The sequence below is a fragment of the Lagopus leucura genome, unplaced genomic scaffold (assembly GCF_019238085.1).
Source record: "Lagopus leucura isolate 7727_CA_CO unplaced genomic scaffold, USGS_WTPT01 Super-Scaffold_100004, whole genome shotgun sequence".
Classification (NCBI taxonomy): Eukaryota; Metazoa; Chordata; class Aves; order Galliformes; family Phasianidae; genus Lagopus; species Lagopus leucura.
Window position 1 is genome coordinate 25,382,834 of NW_024962264.1, and position 19,686 is coordinate 25,402,519.

General features: G+C 42.1%; 1 protein-coding gene across 2 annotated transcripts; it reads right to left on the minus strand.

Annotated features, from left to right (window-relative positions):
• Positions 1–2,097: 2,097 nt before the first annotated feature.
• On the minus strand, positions 2,098–19,543 carry PKD2 (polycystin 2, transient receptor potential cation channel). 2 transcript variants are annotated; one of them, XR_006178854.1, is made up of 16 exons: positions 19,213–19,543; positions 13,918–14,031; positions 12,004–12,137; positions 11,659–11,909; positions 10,709–10,933; positions 10,357–10,585; positions 9,650–9,820; positions 8,591–8,772; positions 7,899–8,019; positions 6,637–6,735; positions 5,858–5,979; positions 5,507–5,624; positions 5,187–5,350; positions 4,623–4,770; positions 3,456–3,787; positions 2,098–2,735 (listed from the first exon to the last, which is right to left on the minus strand). XR_006178854.1 is itself a non-coding variant. In XM_042871044.1 (15 exons), exons 1-15 carry the CDS (start codon positions 19,541–19,543, stop codon positions 3,554–3,556), a joined length of 2,643 nt encoding a protein of 880 aa, XP_042726978.1. In that variant the 3' UTR covers positions 2,098–3,553. The 2 variants fall into 2 exon arrangements, 1 of the variants encoding a protein (XP_042726978.1); XM_042871044.1 differs by having other exon boundaries at positions 2,098–3,787.
• Positions 19,544–19,686: the final 143 nt, after the last annotated feature.

Below are 19,686 nucleotides of genomic sequence, written 5' to 3' on the forward strand. Positions count from 1 at the left end.
GTCAGCTATTTGCATAATTACAATATATCATGACACTTTTCTCTATATGAATTTGTAGATGCTTAACGTCTGTATTATTAGAACAGAAGAGTTCTTTTGAAACGCTGATTGGATGATAAATGCAGTTGGGTGTGGAGTGCTCATGAATTACACATAGAACTCTCTTGCGCCCTGCTATGAGGGCATGGCATCTTCCTGGGGATCATGCTGGTATTCTTGCATCCATGCATCTGTAGCCCTTGATAGAAATTTGTTCTTAACCTAAATTAAGATATTTGAACTGCCGTGGCACACTGCATTTCACATGCTCGATGGAAAAACCTCCTAGGAAACTTGTGACGTGTGTTCAGGGCTTCTTAACTGACACTGGCTGACTGGTTATGACCTATCCAACTGGGCAAAGAAGGGTCTGCCACTGAGGCTGTCCATTTTCCCCATTTTTTATGAATGAAAGAATCTGATCTTCCACTTCTGAGGTCAGTGTCAACCTATTGTTTGCCCTTAGTTAAAGCGTAGGGAGCTGGGGCTGTATTTGATGAGGAATGTGTGTTTTGTTTTGAGGGGGAATTGCTCTTCACTGAATCTCTGCCTGATGAACTGCAGAATGTGCTGTAGGGGAACACTCATTTGGCTGTTTTGGGCAGAAATTTAACGAAATGTTTTCATTAAAAATTGTAGGTAACAAGGAAATCCTTGAACTGATGTATTACAGTGTGTAGGCTAATTGATTTGTTCCACGTTAACAAATATTTTTTTCTTGTTGAACAGTCAGACAGATTGATTTTCTTTGACAGAAGATCAACTTAAATATTTTGTACAGCATTCAGCCCAAGTAAAGGCAGCAGAGTCCTTTCCGTTGGAAAATAATCAGGTCAAAGAGGATGGATTGGAGGCTTTAAGCTAGGACTAGTGTGTTAGTCCCTTTCAGCAGCTTCACTTATTACCACCAAAGAACGGATTTTCATTTCAGGATTTAGGCAAGAGTAGATGTTGTGGATGTGTGTTTCTGTGTGTCTCTGTCTGTCTCTCATACATATTTTTATGGTAGTCAGAAGAATATTGAGTCAGATTTTATAAAAAGATTTTGAATGTATTTTTTCATCGTATCTATAGGGAGTTTTCCTTGAGATACATAACAATTAATATATATATCATTTTTTAAGTGAAGAAATATAAGTGAGTGCACTGTTCATTGCAGTTAACAATTAAGTCTATGGAACAAGAGGATGTTTTGTTTATGAGGCAATAGAGTTGCTTGTTTAACTTGCAGTGTGTGCAAATAAAAAAAATAAGCTTGCAGTGCAATGGGTAGGACAGTGCCTTTTTACAGTCTCATTCCACACAGCAAAATCACTGAAGTTGAAAACGACCTCTAAGATCATCTAGTCCAAGTATCAACCCATCAACACCTTGCCCTCTCGGAGAATCATTGAAGTTGGACAGGACCTCCAAGATAATTAAGTCCAGCTGTCAGCATGATCTCTCATGCAGAAGAGAATCCAGTACCAACAGATTCAGCGGTATTGGAAAAATAATCTTATTTTGATGCTTACCCCATAAAATTGGCTTCACCAGTTTAAAAATATATTTGAAAAAGGAACGTACCTCAATTACATGAGACAGTAAGACTAAATCTGTGATTCTTTATCAAGCATTCTCATTGGCTCCCAGAGCAGATAGATAATAGGTTCTATAATAAGCTTAGTATAGCATTTAAACATAGCTATGTTATGAGTAAGTACAGTGTTTTGTCCCATTTTTTTTTTCCCACCGAATCATAGAATCCTTAAGGCTGGAGAAAGTCTCTAATCTCACCACTTCCAACCTCCCACCCCATCACTACCACATGAAATCACTCTGGCCTAACCTTACTAGATTTTTTTCTTCCACTAGCCCAATAGACTTTAAAAGAAACCGAAATTCACATCACTGCAAGCTCCCTGAAATGTCTTTAAGAACAACATGAATGCATCCTCTCAAAAAATCTCATTCTCCCTCTGTTTGTCAGGCATGAATTAACATGCTGCTTGCTAAAGGAAAACCCTGTCAAAAACGCGTCTTCAGCTGATGGTACACAGTGACCAAGTCAGGAAACAGTTTTAGCTTTGCAGATGATACAAAAGTTTATTGGGAAGTAAAGTGCTCATTTTAAAGATCAATACATTCTTGATCATTGCAGAAGGCTCACGTAATTAACAGCTTGCTAATGAGACCAAGCACTGTACATAGCTTTTCTATACAAAACCTTAATTTTAAGTGAAAAAATTGTGCTAGAATCTACAATAAAAAAAAAAACAAGATAATATGAATGTTCAGAACATTCGTCATGCAGCCATGCACTTACTGCACTGCTATTGTCACACACATGGATATCCCATGGAAACTACATGCACTTCAAGATGAAGTTTGTTATAAGGATAGAAATTGCTATAGAAATACACATTAATACATACAGCTAGGAATGTAAATTCATTTTCATTAAAAAAAAAAAAAAAAAAAAAAAAAAAAAAGCAGTACAAAGGAAGATAAGTGCCATCTTCGGGAACAAGGCACAGCTGACAGCCTTCTTGCTAAGACAACATGCCACAACGCTGGTGGGCAAAAGAATGCTGTAACTCAGTGCTTTCTATTGGAAAGCTATTGGAAAGCAATGTTTTACCTTCAGTGGTGCATCTCTCCTTCCAACAATAAATCATCTATGACATGGAAGGCACAGAAAGGACCTTCTATTTATCCTAGGAACACAGCAAAACATGGCAGAAGAAAAAGAAAAAAAAAGGCACTGTGTGACAGAGGTGAAGATGACCATATTGATTAGGTGTGGAGAGGCAGTTCTTAAACATTACTTTTAAAATGCTGACGAAACAGAAAGAGGCACTATGTGTATAGTTTCTATTGCAGAGTAACCCAATTAACGTTACAAGCTAAGAGCACTTCCTCTGCTTAATGAAACATAGTATTTAAAATAAAAAAGGAGGAAAAAGGACATTTTATATTAAATAATATGTCAGTAAGCCAACAATAACTCCAGGAAAAAAAAAATACACACTTACTTAAAAAAGAGACACTGTTTTGACTCTTGCCAAGTGCCAGCTGTTAAAATGAATAGGGTGATAACTGATGCTATTTTCCTTTTAAAAAGTGCTTTTCAAAGCTTTTAAACATTGTGTTTTTCTAGTAGACAGCAGAAAACCCACAGCCTATCACTGGAATTCTTTAGTCATAGTGCCTTTTGTCTAAAGCTTGTTGACCACACGAAACAATTTGTGTATAGAAACTGGAATAGATAAATGGAAACAGAATTCTGTCCAGGTAGATTTTGTCACATCTGGCTTCCATTCTACCTCTGCATTTTCATTTCTAAGGCCAACAGTCTCAGTGTTGGTGACTTGGACCTGGCACGTGCTTGCAAAGTTCTCAAAATGCCTTATGAACAGAGTATTTATTTCACCTACCGCTGAGCTTGCCTTGAGTGGTCAGATCAGGATGATGACCTCATTCTGGGAAGCAGTGGTGTAGTTGACTTGATGGTGACTGAACAGCAAAACCTATGCTACACATGGAGGTTATTAGCCCCATTTCCTCCTCCCCCATCAATGCCATCTGACTGCGAGGAGGACGGCCGGGAGCTCCTCGACCGAGGCTGCCCGTTCAGTCCCAGTGGTGTTCCCAGACGATGGCTCATCTGAGATGCTGTGTCATCTGACTCCCACCTCTCCAATTCCTCCCGTACCAGCCGCTCCATCTGCTCCCTGTGGATCTCATTGTCACGGCCCAGCCTCTCATCCTGAACAGATAGAGATACAAGATAGAAGTGCAGTTCCCAAACTGCAGCCCATTCAAAATCCTATTCTACAGATAAAGTAATCCCTTCCTGTGTGAAACTCCTACGCCACCCTTTATTTTGCAGGCTACAATCAAATCACAGCTGCTATTCTGTAGTAAATGGCTTTCTTGAAGTAACGTAAGTCCCAGATTCTCACTTTCACTTGTGAAAGCATGGTTTGCATTACAATATTTAGCCTGCAAATCTATCTCCAGAAATGTAAAATATATTATGTGCCCTGCACGCTGTCAGACTTCTCCATGGAAAACTCTCTAACCATCACAACAACCAAGGAATGAGTGAGCTTCCTCGGAAGCTACTGAATGCCACCACTATCCCTGTTCAGGGCATTAAAAGGTGCTCTGTGGCCTCTGCATGACACAGGTCTTCTAGAAGATGCGTCCTCATATCCAAAACTCATTTCACATCTCTTTATAGAGTCATAGAATTATTAAGGTTGGAAACCTTAATAATTAAGGTTGGTCATATTGGTGACCTCTAAGGTCACCTAGTCCAGCCATTTACTCATCCCCTCTGTGTCCACTAGCCTTTTCTCTCATGGCCACACCTACATAGTTCTTGAACACCTCCAAAATGGTGACTTCACTACCTCCCTGGGCAGCCCAAAACAGCAAAACAAAACTCAAGACTGTTCAGCCTGAGAGAAGCCCTACAATCTTAGCACAACTCCCTTCACCCTCCCAAGGCAAGCAGAAGAGAAATGTACTAACACCAAATAAGACATACAGGCCGTGACCATGAGGTGATGGCACAGGACTGAGGTGAAGACACTGACCTCTGTCACTCCATCCAACAGCCTTCCCAACACATCTCTCCTTTTCAGTTTGGCTCTCTCCATCGCTTCCAGCTTCACAATTACTGCATCAATCTTGGAGACGATGCTGCCAATGGAGTGCTCCATGCGATCCACCCTCCTCATAAGTCTGAGGGCAACAAACAATTTCAGCTTGTTAAAAGCAAGAGCTCAAGTTCTCGCTAAGCTTACAAACCTCAATATTTTGCTACTAAAAAAACAAATTTTCTGACTTGACAGTGACTTAGCCATTTTCTCTCCTCAATGACCAGATTTGAAGTTTTTTCTTTTGGGTAGTAAGGAGCAGTTCCAACTGGTTCCTATGAGCTTCTCTGAATTACACGCAATTCAGATATAACTTGAAAGCTATTAAATGGATTGACTTCAGCATGTAGAAAAAGCGTAACTTTTTTTTTTCTGAATTATTCAATGAATATTTGGAGTTATAGGAAAGACTACAACATGTCTTAAACAACAACAACAAAATCACACGCACAAAAAAAATATCACCCATGCAGTTTTGCTTTCTCAGCAGGATTAACTTACACTTGAAACTCTTCATAGGACACTCCACTAGAGCTGCTTCCCCTCCTTCTTGAGCTGTGCCCGCTGTCCTCATCTTCATCTTCCTCAGAGTCATCCAAGCTCCGAGAGAAGCTGCGGCTGCTCAGAGGACGTGGCAGAGAGCTCCTGTCCAAGTCCAGATCCTCCTTTATGAAAACACAAGACACAGATAGGAAAGAGGTAAAGGCTTCCACATGGGGCCAGGGATGTCCAGGCCAAGGACCATCAGCTCCACGCTCCACCTTGCACAGGAAGCAGCATCATCAGCACTGATGGAATGCTATTTCTATTGCCAACCTCACCCTCTCTTTCTCCAAGTCATCTCTCATCTGCTGGTGCTCATGCTCTGTCAGTTCCTGATCCCCATCCTGATCATATTTGGTAAATATTGCCTCAATTTCTGCATCCGTGTGGCCCTTCCTGAGAAGGCAGTAAAAACAGAACCCTTTGTGTTTTTCAGGTGCAAAAACAACTTTGTTTTAGAAAAGCAATGTATTCACAACAAACTTTTGTAGTAAGCCAAGATACAACTGAATCAAAAGTTGTTTGCATTTGTATTAAAGACATCACAGAGGCAAAAGAAACTTGTCAAAGACTTAGTGTCAAACATTTGGATATACAATTCAAGGTAAAAGTAGTAACAGCTTCCTTACCCTTTTAGATCTTGCCGGAGTTCATCAAAATTTAGTTTTCCTCCACCCTGTCTCAAGCTTTCTGAAATGTCATCAACAGTGGTTTTCTTTAATTTAAGTTTGACCATGGCTTTATTATAGCCCTAAAAAATAAAATAAAATAAAATAAAATAAAATAAAATAAAATAAAATAAAATAAAATAAAATAAAATATTCATTTGGTGTGCAACATTAACGCAATGATAATAGGCTTCTCTTGATTGCAGTTCCAAAGTTTGTAAGTCTGAATTACTGATCCATGCCCAGTATGTGTTCACATGTTTCTGACCATGGTACAGCCCCACACTCACACCAGATAGCACACAAATGCATGTGCATTTCCAAAACTGAAATTCAGGTCAAGCTCATAAGTCTGTGGTGGGCAACCCAACTGGCAGCCTATCCTCGAGGTGCCCAACACATAATCAAAACCTGATTCATCTCATTACCTAGCACAAGATAACCCAAATTTCTTCACACAAACTGAATGGTGGTTTAGCTTCATGAATTTCTGTACATACCTAGGCAGATGCATCCTACGCCTTATTCACTGGGCTGATCCTTTGACACAAAGTTTCAGATTATAGAATACTTTGTAGTGCAAAGTTTCCAGTTGAGTGATTGACACTCAGTTCACACTCCTTTAACTAAGAGATGCGTATTTTTCCCTCAACTGTTGCAGCCTTCCTATGTACTGTTTCTATATTGCTTCATGGAATAGTGAAGATGGAGATGTCAAACCAATAAAACGTTACTTTTACCTTTCTGATAAGGTCAGACAACTCCATTTCTGCCTTCTGTTGTGCCATATCCGACTTGACTTCAGAGTATGTATCGTTGATAATGGCCAAAAACATGTTCTGTTCATAACAGAAATGAAAAGTCCATTTAAAATAACTCTACAAGTCCAAGTTCTACCATTTACATGACCTATTGTTCACTACTGCTTCTTCTCATCCCAAAGGAAAAAAAAAAGAAAAAAAAAAACAACACCTCACTAAGTACAAGGGACTTTATATAAATCTGAAAATTACAATGAAATATATGATGACTGCTACACAATGCTAAGATTAGTACAAGGACAGTTCTGAAAGCAGTGCCTCTTATTTTATTCTGTTGGCCCATGACATCAGATGTGGATGTTGGTGACGTGGCAGTAAAGGCTGAACCTTCCCACCAACATCCTACATGTTAAATGGTGATGGTGACCAAACAGCAGATATGAGCACAGTGAGGCTGTGGGTGGTGCATTTCAGCAGTGGCAACAGCAGGTCACCTCTGCTGTTACTGATTTTCACAAGCATGGCACAGAGGCTCTTGTTCACTGCTGGTGAAAATGCATAGCCAACGGTGGTGAAAAAGTGTTTTGTAGCTGAGATTTTGTTCTCTAAGTAGTGTTAGTTCTGCTCTTTATATCTGTTGTAGTTCCCATGTAAATAAATGGCAGGTATTACTTTTAGAGTGACCTATGCAAAATCCTGCGTTAATGGTTACTACCTTACCAAAGCACCAAAAGACACACCATTTTGGGAAGAACATCTGAGGATGTCCTGCTCACGTAACAGTTTCAAGTTGTATCACCAGAAAATAGATTACCACGTTGTAATGCAACTTCCAAACTACCTGAAAACTACATTCAGGGAAAAGGTGCTCGGCCTCTTATGTCAATAACTATTTTATATCAACTTGTTTATATCAAAACTATTTTATTTGGTGTCCTAGGTTTCTAAGAGGAAGGTTTTAGGAATGAAAAATTCTTCATAATTAAAAAAACAAAAAACAACCCACCAACATACAATGAGACAATGACGTGGAGCACTGTAAGACAGTGACAACAAAAATACAGTGCAAATCTGTTTTAAAGGAAGTAAGAAGAGCACAGTGGAAGCCCAAGGAAAGATGAAGCCTGATATATTCACCCTGAGTAGCCATAGGAATCCAAGACGAAGAGATGCAAAAAACAATGATGTACCTAAAATCAACATGCCACATACCCACCCCACAAAAACAAAGGTGTACATACCAAAAGGATGAAGAACATAAAGAACACAAATGTAGTGAAATAAATTGGTCCCAAAATGCGATTAGCTTCTTCAACCTCTGTGAAGTTGAAGTCTCCCAAAATGATGCGGAACTGAGTAAATCTTAAAAAACAAAACACATCCAGGGGTTGAGAAAAACACTTCTGGAGCTGTGCAGGAATTCCTGATCTATTTTACCATAACAGTCAGGAATGAAGGGCAGCAGAGAGGTCTGCACTGCCATAATACTCACTCAGATATTTCAATAGTCAGCTTCTCAAACCCACTTCTCTAAGATTAGCAAAACGTGCAGTCAAATGCAACACACAAAGTGCAACTAATGTGGCTACTTATGGCTTTTGGTCACAGCTGTGCAAAAAAACAACCTAGTAACTACCTCAGCTGGATCAGTTAACTGTTAAAGATGATAGACTCCATCTGGAAGCCAGTCAACTAACCAGAATATCAGGAAAAGAACACTGTTGAGCACATGGTATCAGGTACAAAGATAGTTTTTCCAACAAACTATAAAAAAGGTTTCCATCTCTAGAAAACAGCTATCACTATTGAGCTACCAAAAGTGAGATGCTTACAGCTCATCTCTGCAGGCAGGTTGGTTTGATCTCTGGTGAGGCAACCAAGTCCATTCACCAGTGCATCGAGAAATTATTTGTATTTTTTATTTTTTACTTACATGCAGTCCTGGAAAGTGCTGAAGTCATCAATCTGAGTGCCAAAGACAAGATAGGCCAACTGAGCATATGCCAAGAAAATGATGAAAAACATAATTGCAAAGCCAATGACATCTTTGACGCAGCGAGACATGGTTGAGGACAACTGACTCATCGTTCTGTTGAAGTTAACAAACTTGAAAAGCTATTGAAAGAAAACAAAAAACAACTGTGAAGACAAGGAAGACAGTTTTTAATCCGAACTGCTGTCTGGCTCTTTACATGAGATATCTTAATGAGCTGGATGGGGACAGAGCAGGGCGATTTTCAATTAGAAATACTCACTTCCAAAAAGCCACCAAGGCTTGTAATTTGAAGGAAAAAATTGACAAAACCAACTCCTACTTGCACTCCTATTTGAAATCCTGGCTTCAGAGCATTAGTATCAAGCTGCTTCCAAAAGCATGGAGGAGAAAGTATATCCAATAAGAAGCAACAATTTCTCAATACAGGAATTATGAAAACATTTCTTCACATGTCTGCTGTGACAAAGATCTGAATGCATCTTCTAGACTTAAATGAGGACTAAAGCAGAGAGAGAATGACAACCCTGTTTTCAATTTGCACAAAGTTACCTTTGCACTCACACTTTCTGCCATGATCAGTGTTAAGAGAATGTATAATCAATGAATATACAAATGTTATAACTAAGAAATATACAAGAAAGTTAGGCTAAACATCTTATCATGCTAAAGAAGAACAGATGGAAAGCTTACCCTTACCCTGGGCTTGCTGAGAATTCTCCAAGAGGAGCAATCTCCAAAGGAGATCCTTCCCCACTGGTAGTCAGCTCTTAAATTGGGTCTAGAAGAGGTGGAGCCAGGCTCCACTCTTTCCAGTACCACAGGAGAACTGCCTTCACCTGTGCTCCCAGGCTGACTCATTGCTATCTCAGGTGGTAATCAGAGGTTCAGGCCATGATTCAGCAGCTCCCATACAGAGAAACATGACTAAACTCAAAAATAGTAGCTGACATTCAGAACATCCTTATTTTAGAATATGGATTTGTGTCTTGGAGTTACCTTAATCCAGACAAAAAACACAGTGACTGCAGCAATGTTGTTGAATTGTATTTGCCAATATGCCAAGGGTTCAAAATTGGGGAATGAATTCTGATCTTCTAGTAGCTTCTTCAGGAGCATATCAACAGTTGATGTCCTGTAGATGCTAATTCCTATCGCTGCCATGGAGAGCTGAGTACAAAAGAAACAAATCATGGAAGGTGATTATGATTTTAAAATAGATTCTGTAAGACAAGATTCAAACTGGAATTATAGGTTAGATCAGGAAATGCATTTTACAACAAAACTATGGCAGCCCTGAGTTGAGACAAGTAGCCTGGAATAAGGGAATTTGGGAGTCTTTTCCTTGCCACTGCTGAAGAACAAAATCATGGTGACAGCTGGTGGGCTCAGAAAAACGAAGCTGTCACATGGAAGAACTGGAAGAAACATGGAGAAAGTACATTAAAAAAAAAAATATAAGGACTTGAACCTTAGATTTGTCCAAGACTGAAAGTACAGAATGGAAGTGGGACAAGGTCTACTTCAGCTTTGCTGGATTTGGATGCCTTTGCTAAGAACAACTCAATGCAAGTCTGGATCATATAGCTTTAAATTCGAAGCTCAGATTTTCAGCTACACTGAGATTGCTGGTGAACACAGAGTCATTAATGTCTCCCACAGAGTGCACTTCAGAAAGGAGTGTTAGACATATAAAAGTTACCTACTATGATTATAAGGATATCCAGACAATTCCAGAGACTTCTGAAGTAGTGCAGCCTGTGAATGTGAATTTCTAAGATCTCTTCCACCATGTAGTACAGAACAAAAAGGCAAAACACCATTTCACAGGCTGCCAGGAAGAAATCCAAAGTGGAGATGTAGTGAATCAGCTTCACTGGCTGAAACTGCCAGGATGTAAGAAGGCCTCCAGTAGCTGGAAATTCCACTAACAGCCTGGAATTTAAAAAGACAAAGAAAATTATTTAATTTAAGCATTGTCCACAAAAACATGGAAAGACCTGTCTGAATCTCTATCTGCTTTGTGCTTTGCAATCTGAACACTGTCAGTGCTCGTACCTTACAACGCAGAATAGGTTGATGTTTGCATTGTAGACTGAGAAATCAATGAAAGCTGCTCTTGTCCCTCTGTCCAACCACAGGTTCTTCTTAAGGCTGGCAATCTGCACAGCTGTCACTTCCCTGGTCCTTGAGAGGTCTTGGTAATAACCAGCCCCACTGTACGTGGCCAGCAGGCCCGAGTGGCTACTCCCATTCAGGTCCTTCTCATTGGTGTATGTCCAACTGGTTTGGTCAGGAGTGAGACAGCACATGTTAGTTCTTCTACTTTTATCTTACAACTGACAAAACAAACAAGAACCTGGTCAAAAAACACAAGTGGGTTGGGTGGTCCTGTGTGGAGCCAGGAGTTGGACTCCATGATCCTTGTGGCTCCCTTCCAACTCTGGATATTCTATGATTTGTAGAGAAGTTTTAGTTAGAAGCATAGAATCATTACGGTTGGAAAAGACTGCTATGATCATATAGTCCAACTGTCAAAGGGTTTTAAGGGATTACTTGCAAGAATTTCTCATGTCTGTACCCTGGGGAAAGAACTAACAAGGTTTGTTTCACCAACATAATAGAACGCGAATAGGAAGAAAGGCAACAAGTATATTAACTGTGAAAACAGAATGCACTGATCTGCTTATACAGAATTTCTCTTCTCTTCGGAAAGCTAGAAAAACCTGGTGTTGATGTAGCTGTGCTTCACCTCCCAAACCCTTTCCAGTGTAACCCACACATTGTCTTCCAAGAGAAGCAGAACTCCTCCCATGTTTCAGCCAAAAAAAGATGACCCAGCAACATCCAACACTCACCCAGCTCTCTGTATTTAGCTGGCTTTACAGCTTTACAGACAGAACCTACAGTAATTCTAGAGTTGCCCCTGTGAAGTGACTTTCTGTACCACTCAGCATAGTCTGGGCCAGAAAAGAATATATTTAGTTGCCTACAGAAGTACTACATACGCTGTTCCATTTCGAAGCCCAAAAGGTGCAGTATCTTCATTGGCCACAGAATAGACATCATAGCAGTCTTTGATTTCATCTTTTAAATCCTCAGGAATAGAGCACGAACCATTCCTCACTTTCAGCTGCCGAATGCGGGGCACCCCTAGGAGCAGGTTCTCATAATAAATGAAGCTTCTGTTTTCTGCTATGGTTTTATTGTTGTACCACATATCCCAGTAAAGACCATCCAGCAGAGGGCCTTCTGTGAACTGTAAAGGAAGACAGAATTTCAGTTTGCATGTTGCTAGCACTGTTTTCATACACCAAATCAATAGCAAGATAATAACTTGCTTTTAGCATTACCTTCCAGAAGTCGTCCATCGTGGACAATGTTTTGAAGTCTGTTTTCTCCATTTTAGATACAGGTGTTTCCAGGAAGAGCTGGGACATAACCCTCGTGTAGTAATACATGCTGGAACTCACTGTCCCGTATGTCACTGTATGTGGTTTGGCAAGGGGTGAGAAGAAAAAGACAGAGCAGTTTTGAATACATCAGGTTGTACTTGTATAGATTCTGCACTAAAAGACTAAGATCAGAACAAAATCCATACCAAGAAGTCAATCGTCAGTGATTACAGTATTAATGCTCTACAAAAAACAACCTCACGAACCACAAAGACTGAACTCAGCAGCCTAAAAAGCAGCTGGTGCCACTTCAGGCATCCTGAGAGTTGGGCTCACCCCAGACACTGGAATGTCCATGTCCTATACAGGCAGAAAGGGGTGCACAGCATGGGACACTGCCAGTCAACACAAGCTGTCAGTGGTTAGACAACAAAACTCCACCCCAGACGTGCAATGCTGTAAGAGAATCACTGCACAGAAAGTAATGACTTCATGCTGCTTCTGTTCCTCATTCTGGGCCAAGCATGTGGCTGAGGACCACAGAGCATAAATTATAAAATGACGTACAGAGCCACACTGGCTTGGGAAAACAATCTCTGGCACTGATGCCTCTACTGCCTATAAATACTTAACAACAATTCAGGGTTAAAATTCAGAGAAGCATGGAAGATCAGGTCTACAGCAAACAATTTTCAATAGCACTGACAAACTTACAGAAGCATTTTATTACAGGGAAGAAAATGTGTTTTTCTGAGCAACCAGAGAAGAACTATTTTTAATAAACTTCTCTGTGGCAAAACGCATGTGTGACTTGATTGCACAATACCTATTCTCTCTCTACAAGTGTTCTCAAAAATACAGCAGTACAAGGAATGCTAACAGCATTTTGCCAGCAGTGGAAAGCATTCTCCTAAGGTACAGCACAGATCTGTCTGCCCCATAGTTATTGTTTAAGTGTAAAACTAAAAATGATCACTCTTAAAGCATAGCTAAAGTTAGCAGCATCTGTGCCCATTTGACATACTGCATCTGTCCCCAAAAATATTTTCTGTCGTAAAACTAATTGTGAGCAGCCTGCAAGCAAACTTATCCCACTGAAGACAAATTTGTTTTCGTTCAATCATGTCCAAGTCCCTCACTGCTATACCTCTCCCAGTGGAAGAACCTGAGGCATTGCTACATTCCCTTGTCCATAAACCTACACCGAAAGTCTTAGGCAGGAAATGAACATGACAGTCAGTATATTATCATTTGTGCAGTATGTTACCAAAAGAGTTGTATCAACTGAATAATGTTTGTGATTTGGGTTTTTTTTATTTGCTCTTATTATAGCCATTTTGCTCTGGACAAGCAAAGCATTTTCTCTCAGACTACTAACACTGTTTGTGGTTTGGGTTTTTTTCAATGAAAGGTTTTCTTTAAAAATAAAAATGGCACGTTGCCCCATTACAGATGATCACAAAGGCAACTCAACAGTCATAGGCACTGTAGGAATTTAGAACAGAACTGTCCATATGAAAGACTGAGGGCTTGAAACCCATCAGTTTTTCAGAGATAAACAAACTTAATGCATGCAGATTTTGTTGCTAGTCTCCCTAGTGACCAAATAAAACATCACAATCTGTCATACTTGGCACTGTCTTCCTGATTGTTATGCAAATATATGAACACAGTTTTGACTATTAGAAATTCAAAAACTGCTAAGGTACAGAATGTCAAGCAGCAATCCAACTACGAAATCAAGAGAAAGCAATAACTCAAAATATTTCCCCCTACAATGGCCTATTCATTACTCTGCCACTTCTCTGAAACACCGTGGATTTGCAAAGAAGTGGTGCAGAACTGCACACATTAAGGCTGAGTGGTACTTACAGACACACAGCACCACAAGGAAGATCACGTACGTAATCAGCTCCCGCAAAACACTTCTCAGGTATCTCTCTCTGCTGGTGTTGTTTTCTTCCATCAGCCTTGTGCCCCACAGACCTAGCAAGAAAAACATGCATAGTTACATACACAGGTGCCTGATAGCAGATACCTGGAGACATGGCCAATGACATACCCAATGGCAGACATGGACTAAAGTGCCAGATGGACTTGAAAGCTTCACTAATGTCATGTCTGAAAATATTATCAGATAAGCAAAAATGCACATTCCACATCAAAACACTTTTAGTAATTTTAATTAATTAACCAAAAGAAGTGTACATCAGCCAAGCACCTTGAGCTTCACAGTGTTATACTTGTGAACTGAGTCACGGCCAGACATTGATTGGGCACCTGTGGAAAGGACCCAGTCAGCCCTGGGAGCACAGGTGAAGGCAATTCAGCTATGAGACAAGAAGGGGTGAGCCTGGCTGCACCCTTCTTAGGCCTCATTGAAGGGCTGACTGCCAGGGAAAGGATCTCTTTCTAGAGATCCCTCCTTGGTGGAGCTTTCCCCTGCAAACCTAGAGTCTTCTGTTACAGATAAGCAATCTTCTTCCCTTCCTTCATAGGGCCTTTCCACTTTCCATAGCACTGATCCTTCCATCATAACACCTCCCTGTAATGCTTTTCCCATCATATTGATCTGTCCAATTGCTACAACTTGGCATTCCCAAAAATGCGTCCTAGGAGAACTTGTCAGACAGCAGTCAATCCTACCAAAAGGGTAACAGGAAAGCAAAAGTATCTTTTGAATGGAGCTGCTATCAGAAATAGCTGTGTGAGAATGGAAAGCAGTTGGTGATTTCGATTCTTATTTCCAGTGTCTAATACAAACCAGAACAAAACTGGGAATGGCTGCTGATATTCAGCTGAGAACTGCTGCTGTTGGGGAGCATCTCTTTATTGAAGCCTAAATACAGCAAGGTGATTTATCTAAGCTTATGATGGGAGAAAAAGACATCTCAAAATGGAAGTTCTCTATTGCCAAACTCCTACCCTTTCAGGTATTTTAAATTGCCAATCTTTTAAAGCATCCTTCACATTCTCAAATGATGGCAACAATGCAAACCCAACATTCCTAGGAAAAAAATTCTGATCCATCAAATACACCACAGTAACTTGAAGCCACTGGAGTCACTATTAATATAGAACTCCACAAATCAAGACTTCAGTATAGCAGTACGTTGCACTAGCAACCCTCATAATAAAAGCAGGAAAACATTACAGAAGAGAGGAAGAACAGGCTGGAACAGCCAGTGAGCAAGCTGGCGAGCGTGCTGAGTCCCGGCTGTCAGCACATTACTCACCAACAAGAAATGCAGTGAACAGAAAGCTTGCAAGCTCCATTTCTGTCTTGGTAGAAAATAGCTGCAAGTCAGCAGTGAACAGAAAGTTGCATACAGAAAAAAAAGCCAACAGCAAAAATCCAACATGAGAGATCACACAATGATCCTTCCATTAAGTGGTCTCTAGATTTGCCTGGCAGCCACCTGTAAGCACTCACCAGTAGACACGTTTTTAGAGGACTTACAGTACTCTCCTTTTTGCCTTATTTGAATTCTGTTCTAGGTGCATCTAAATGCACAGTGATTGTAAACAATGTTGAATTTGAGTTGACATCTTCTGCCAGCACCAAAAACATCACTTTAAGCCTTGATTAAGGATTTCCACTTCATTTCTTATGTAAACTGGCTATTTCTCCACTTTTTGACTTTACATTTATATACATACACACACAAACAATTTGTATGTATTACATATATATGTGTAATATAAGCATGCAATGTGAGGAAGAACAGGTTAGGAAGAAGAGATGGAGGAAGTGGAATTATGAACAGAAATGAAAAAAAGAAAATGTGAGAAGGAGAAGCAAAGTAGAAGGGATGAAGAAGAGAATGAGAACGGATGAAGAGGCAAATGTGAGGGAACAAAAGAGAGAAGATGAAGGAGTGGAGATGAAGGAGTGGAGATGGGAGTGAAGAAAGGATAGAAAAGGAACAAAGAAAGAATGTAGAAGAGAAGTAGAAGGGATGGAGGAATGGGAATGACAGAAATGAAGAAAAGAGAAAGATGAGAAAGAAGCAATGGAGAAGGAGTGAAGAATGAGAAGGAAAGGATAAGGAACAGAGAAAGAAAGGAAATGAAAAGCAGAGAAGAAGGGATTGAAGAGCTGGGAAGGAAATGGAATGATGAATAGAAAGTAATGAAGAAAAGAAAATGATGGGAAGGAGACAAGAAGGAGAAGGAACAGAGAAGGGAAGGAATAAAGAAAAGAACAGGAAAGGAATGTACACACATATATACACACATACACCTTTATATGTGAATATCCAATTTGTAAGGTACAGAATGCATTCATTTGTTTTTATGAAAAAGTTCTGAAAGTACTCAGTAGTTGTGCAGAGACAATTACAGCTGTCCCTCACCACACAGTGCCAAAAACAAGTCCAGGTGGGCACTGCTAGCTAATCTGCCTACGAAGAAGTTCAAGTGCTAGCAGAAAGTGAGGACCATAGCCCTGAACAAAGGCTGATTCCCCCCAAGAGAACAAGGGCAACAAAACCACATAACATTCAAGAAGAAGTTCACACTCCTCCCTATAGTGCTGTCAGAGCCAGCACTAATTCAACTCAGTACAAATTGGATGATTTTTATCACAATGAATTAATGACTGAAAATGGCATTTGATATTTCCACCAAACAATAACCAGGAAAATCTTCCAAGACAGCCTCCGTGTACACAACTTTGTACTGACGCATGTGATGACATAGTAACACTGGGAGATGGAGTACAGCTCTGATGAGAAGATTGCCTTTCCAACCTGGCTCTGGAAACAGATGTTAATCTTATCCGTCAACACTAATGAAGACTGAATGACTTCCTCTTAACAGAGGTGAACAGCCGTGACCTCCTCTCCCTGGGCAGCTGGGATGGCTGCTGGGGAGATCTGCAGGAGAAGAAAGATTAAGGCCACTTAATGGACACTTAGACCAGAGGTCAAAGAGGATCTCCGAAGACAGGAGAATGAAAGACAGATAATCATATGCAGTCAAGTTTCTACTCACTTGCTAGCTCCTGCTACAGTCTCCCTGATCACTGATGTTACCAAAATCCTATTACAAGCAGATGTACTTCACAACTAACAGCAAGAAAAACTCAAGATGTCATTGAATATCTCTCAGCTGCTGAGCAGCAGTCTATCCATGTTACCACCACCACTATCTGTGATATACAAAGGACTAATCCTCTGCTTTCTTGCATTGCAAGAAAAACCATAGAATCATAAAATAATTAAGATTGTAAAGATCACTAAGATCACCTAGTTCAATCATCAAGCCCATGCCTGTAACTACTCTGGACCACATCCCTCAGTGTCACATCTGTCTTTTACTTGAACACCCCCAGAAACAGTGACTCCTCCACTTCCCTGGGCAGCTTGTGCCAGTGCCTCACTGCTCTTTCTGAAAAGAATCACAGAAACACCAAGGTTGGAAAAGACCTACAAGATCATCCAGTCCAACCATCCACCTATCACCAACAGTTCTCACTAAACTATATCCCTCAATACAAAATCCAAATGTTCCTTGGACACGATGACTCCACCACCTCCTTGGGCAGCCCATTCCAGTGCCTGACCACTCTTTCAGAGAAGTAGTATTTCCTAACGTCCAGCCTAAATCTCCCCTGGTGCAGCTTGAAGCCATTCCCTCCAGTCCTATCACTGGTTACAAAGGAGAAGAGGCCAACCCCCAGCTCACTACAACCTCCCTTCAGGTAGTTATAGAAAACAATAAGGACTCCCCTGAGCATCCTCCAGACTGAACAATCCCAGCTCCTTCAGCTGTTCCTCATAAGCCCCTGTGCTCCAGACCCCTCATCAGCTTTGTCACCCTTCTTTGAACCCGATCCAGAGCCTCAATGTCTTCCTTGCAGTGAGGGGCCCAAAACTGGACACAGTACTCAAGGTGCGACCTCACCAGAGCTGAGTACAGGGGGACAATCACTTCTCTGCTCCTGCTGGCAAAACCGTTTCTGATGCAGGCCAGGATGCCATTGGCCTTCTTGGCCACCTGGGCACAGTGCTGGCTCATGTTCAGCCTAGCATCAATCGATACCCCTAGGTCCATTTCCTCTATGCAGTTTTCCAGCCACTCTGCCTCAAGCCTGTAGCGTTGCCTGGGGTTGTTGTGGCCAAAGTGCAGGTCCCAGCATTTGGTCTTGTTGAATCTCATCCCATTGACTTCAACCCAGCAATCCATCCTGTCCGGATCCCTCTGTAGGGCCTTGCTACCCCCAGGCAGATCAACACTTCCAGCCAACGTGGTGTCATCTACAGGCTTACTGAGGTGCACTCAATGCCTTCGTTCAGCTCATCAATAAAGATATTAAAGAAGACAGGCCCCAGCACCAACCTCTGGGGAACACCACTCATGACTGGTTGCCAGCTGGATTTAGCTCTATTCACTACCACTCTCTGGGCCCAGCCTTCCAGCCAGTTCCTTATCCAGTCAAGAGTGTACCTGTCCAAGACATGGGCTGCCAGCTTCTGCAGGAGAAATTGTTCCTAATATCCAACTTGAAACTCCTCTGGTGCAGCTTGAGGCCATCACCTCTCATCCTATTGCTGTTACATAGGAGAATATGCCAACCAAAGAGCTATAGAGTGATAAGATCTCCCTCAAGCCTCCTCTTCCCAGACTGAATCAGCCCAGAAAATGCAGCTTTACACCACTTTCAACATAGCACGCATTTGATTAATGGGCTTTCACCTACATCAGCTGAACGTATGCAGGATGCTACTACGCCAGAGGGGTCCTCATCTTTCAGCCTGAAAGCAGAAATCAAAGGCTCGAGTGACAGATGGGCACCAGCTCTCCAAGTGCTCCTTCCAGCACCAGAAATCTTGATACATGTAACCACTGCAGTTATTTTCTCCTGGGTGTTTTGCTCTCTTGTTATAAAGTGACTTATTTATTGCAACACTTTCTGCTGCAAAGATCCTCCAAAGCCGTGACCTCTGCAAGCTGACCGTATCAGCGCAACGATCGGGAGGGACTAACTGCGGCCCGGGACAGAACTATCGTTACAGCAAATAACTTCTGAACGCACACGAAAGACAAGCAAAGGCAGAAAGCAGAGGAGACAGCCCAACTCGAACCCCCTGCATAAAACCAAGTGTGTTCTGGCGCTTCTGCCCACGCCACGATAGGCAGCGACTCGAGGAAAGTACATCTCACCTCGCAGTCGCCGTGCCAGCCGCTTGGCCCAGGCGCTGCGGAGCGGCGCGGAGCTCTCGGGCGGCCCCGGGGGGCGGCCCCGCACCTCCGCCGGGACCCGCCGCTGCCGCCGTCCGCTGCCCACCGAGGACGGAGCGGCCGCGGGGCCGCCCCACTCCGCGTCCATCTCCAACGCCGGCCCCGCCGCCACCGCTCCCTCCTCCTCCTCGGGCTCGAAGCCCGGGTTGTCCCGGCTCCAGGCGGACAGTGGAGGGGACGGCGGGCAGCAGCCGGCCCGCGCCGCTTCCCCGAGCCGCCCTAGCTCCAGCTGCTCCCGCCCGCGGGCCGCCATCGCCCGGCGCTGAGCCGCCCCTTCTCCGCCCTCGGGGCCGGCCCGGAAAGCCCGGGGCACGGTGGGAGAGGGGGTCGGGCCGCCCTGCTGCCTCCCGCCCCTTCCCCCTCCTCGGGGCCGTCCCACTGGAAAAAGTGTTTTTG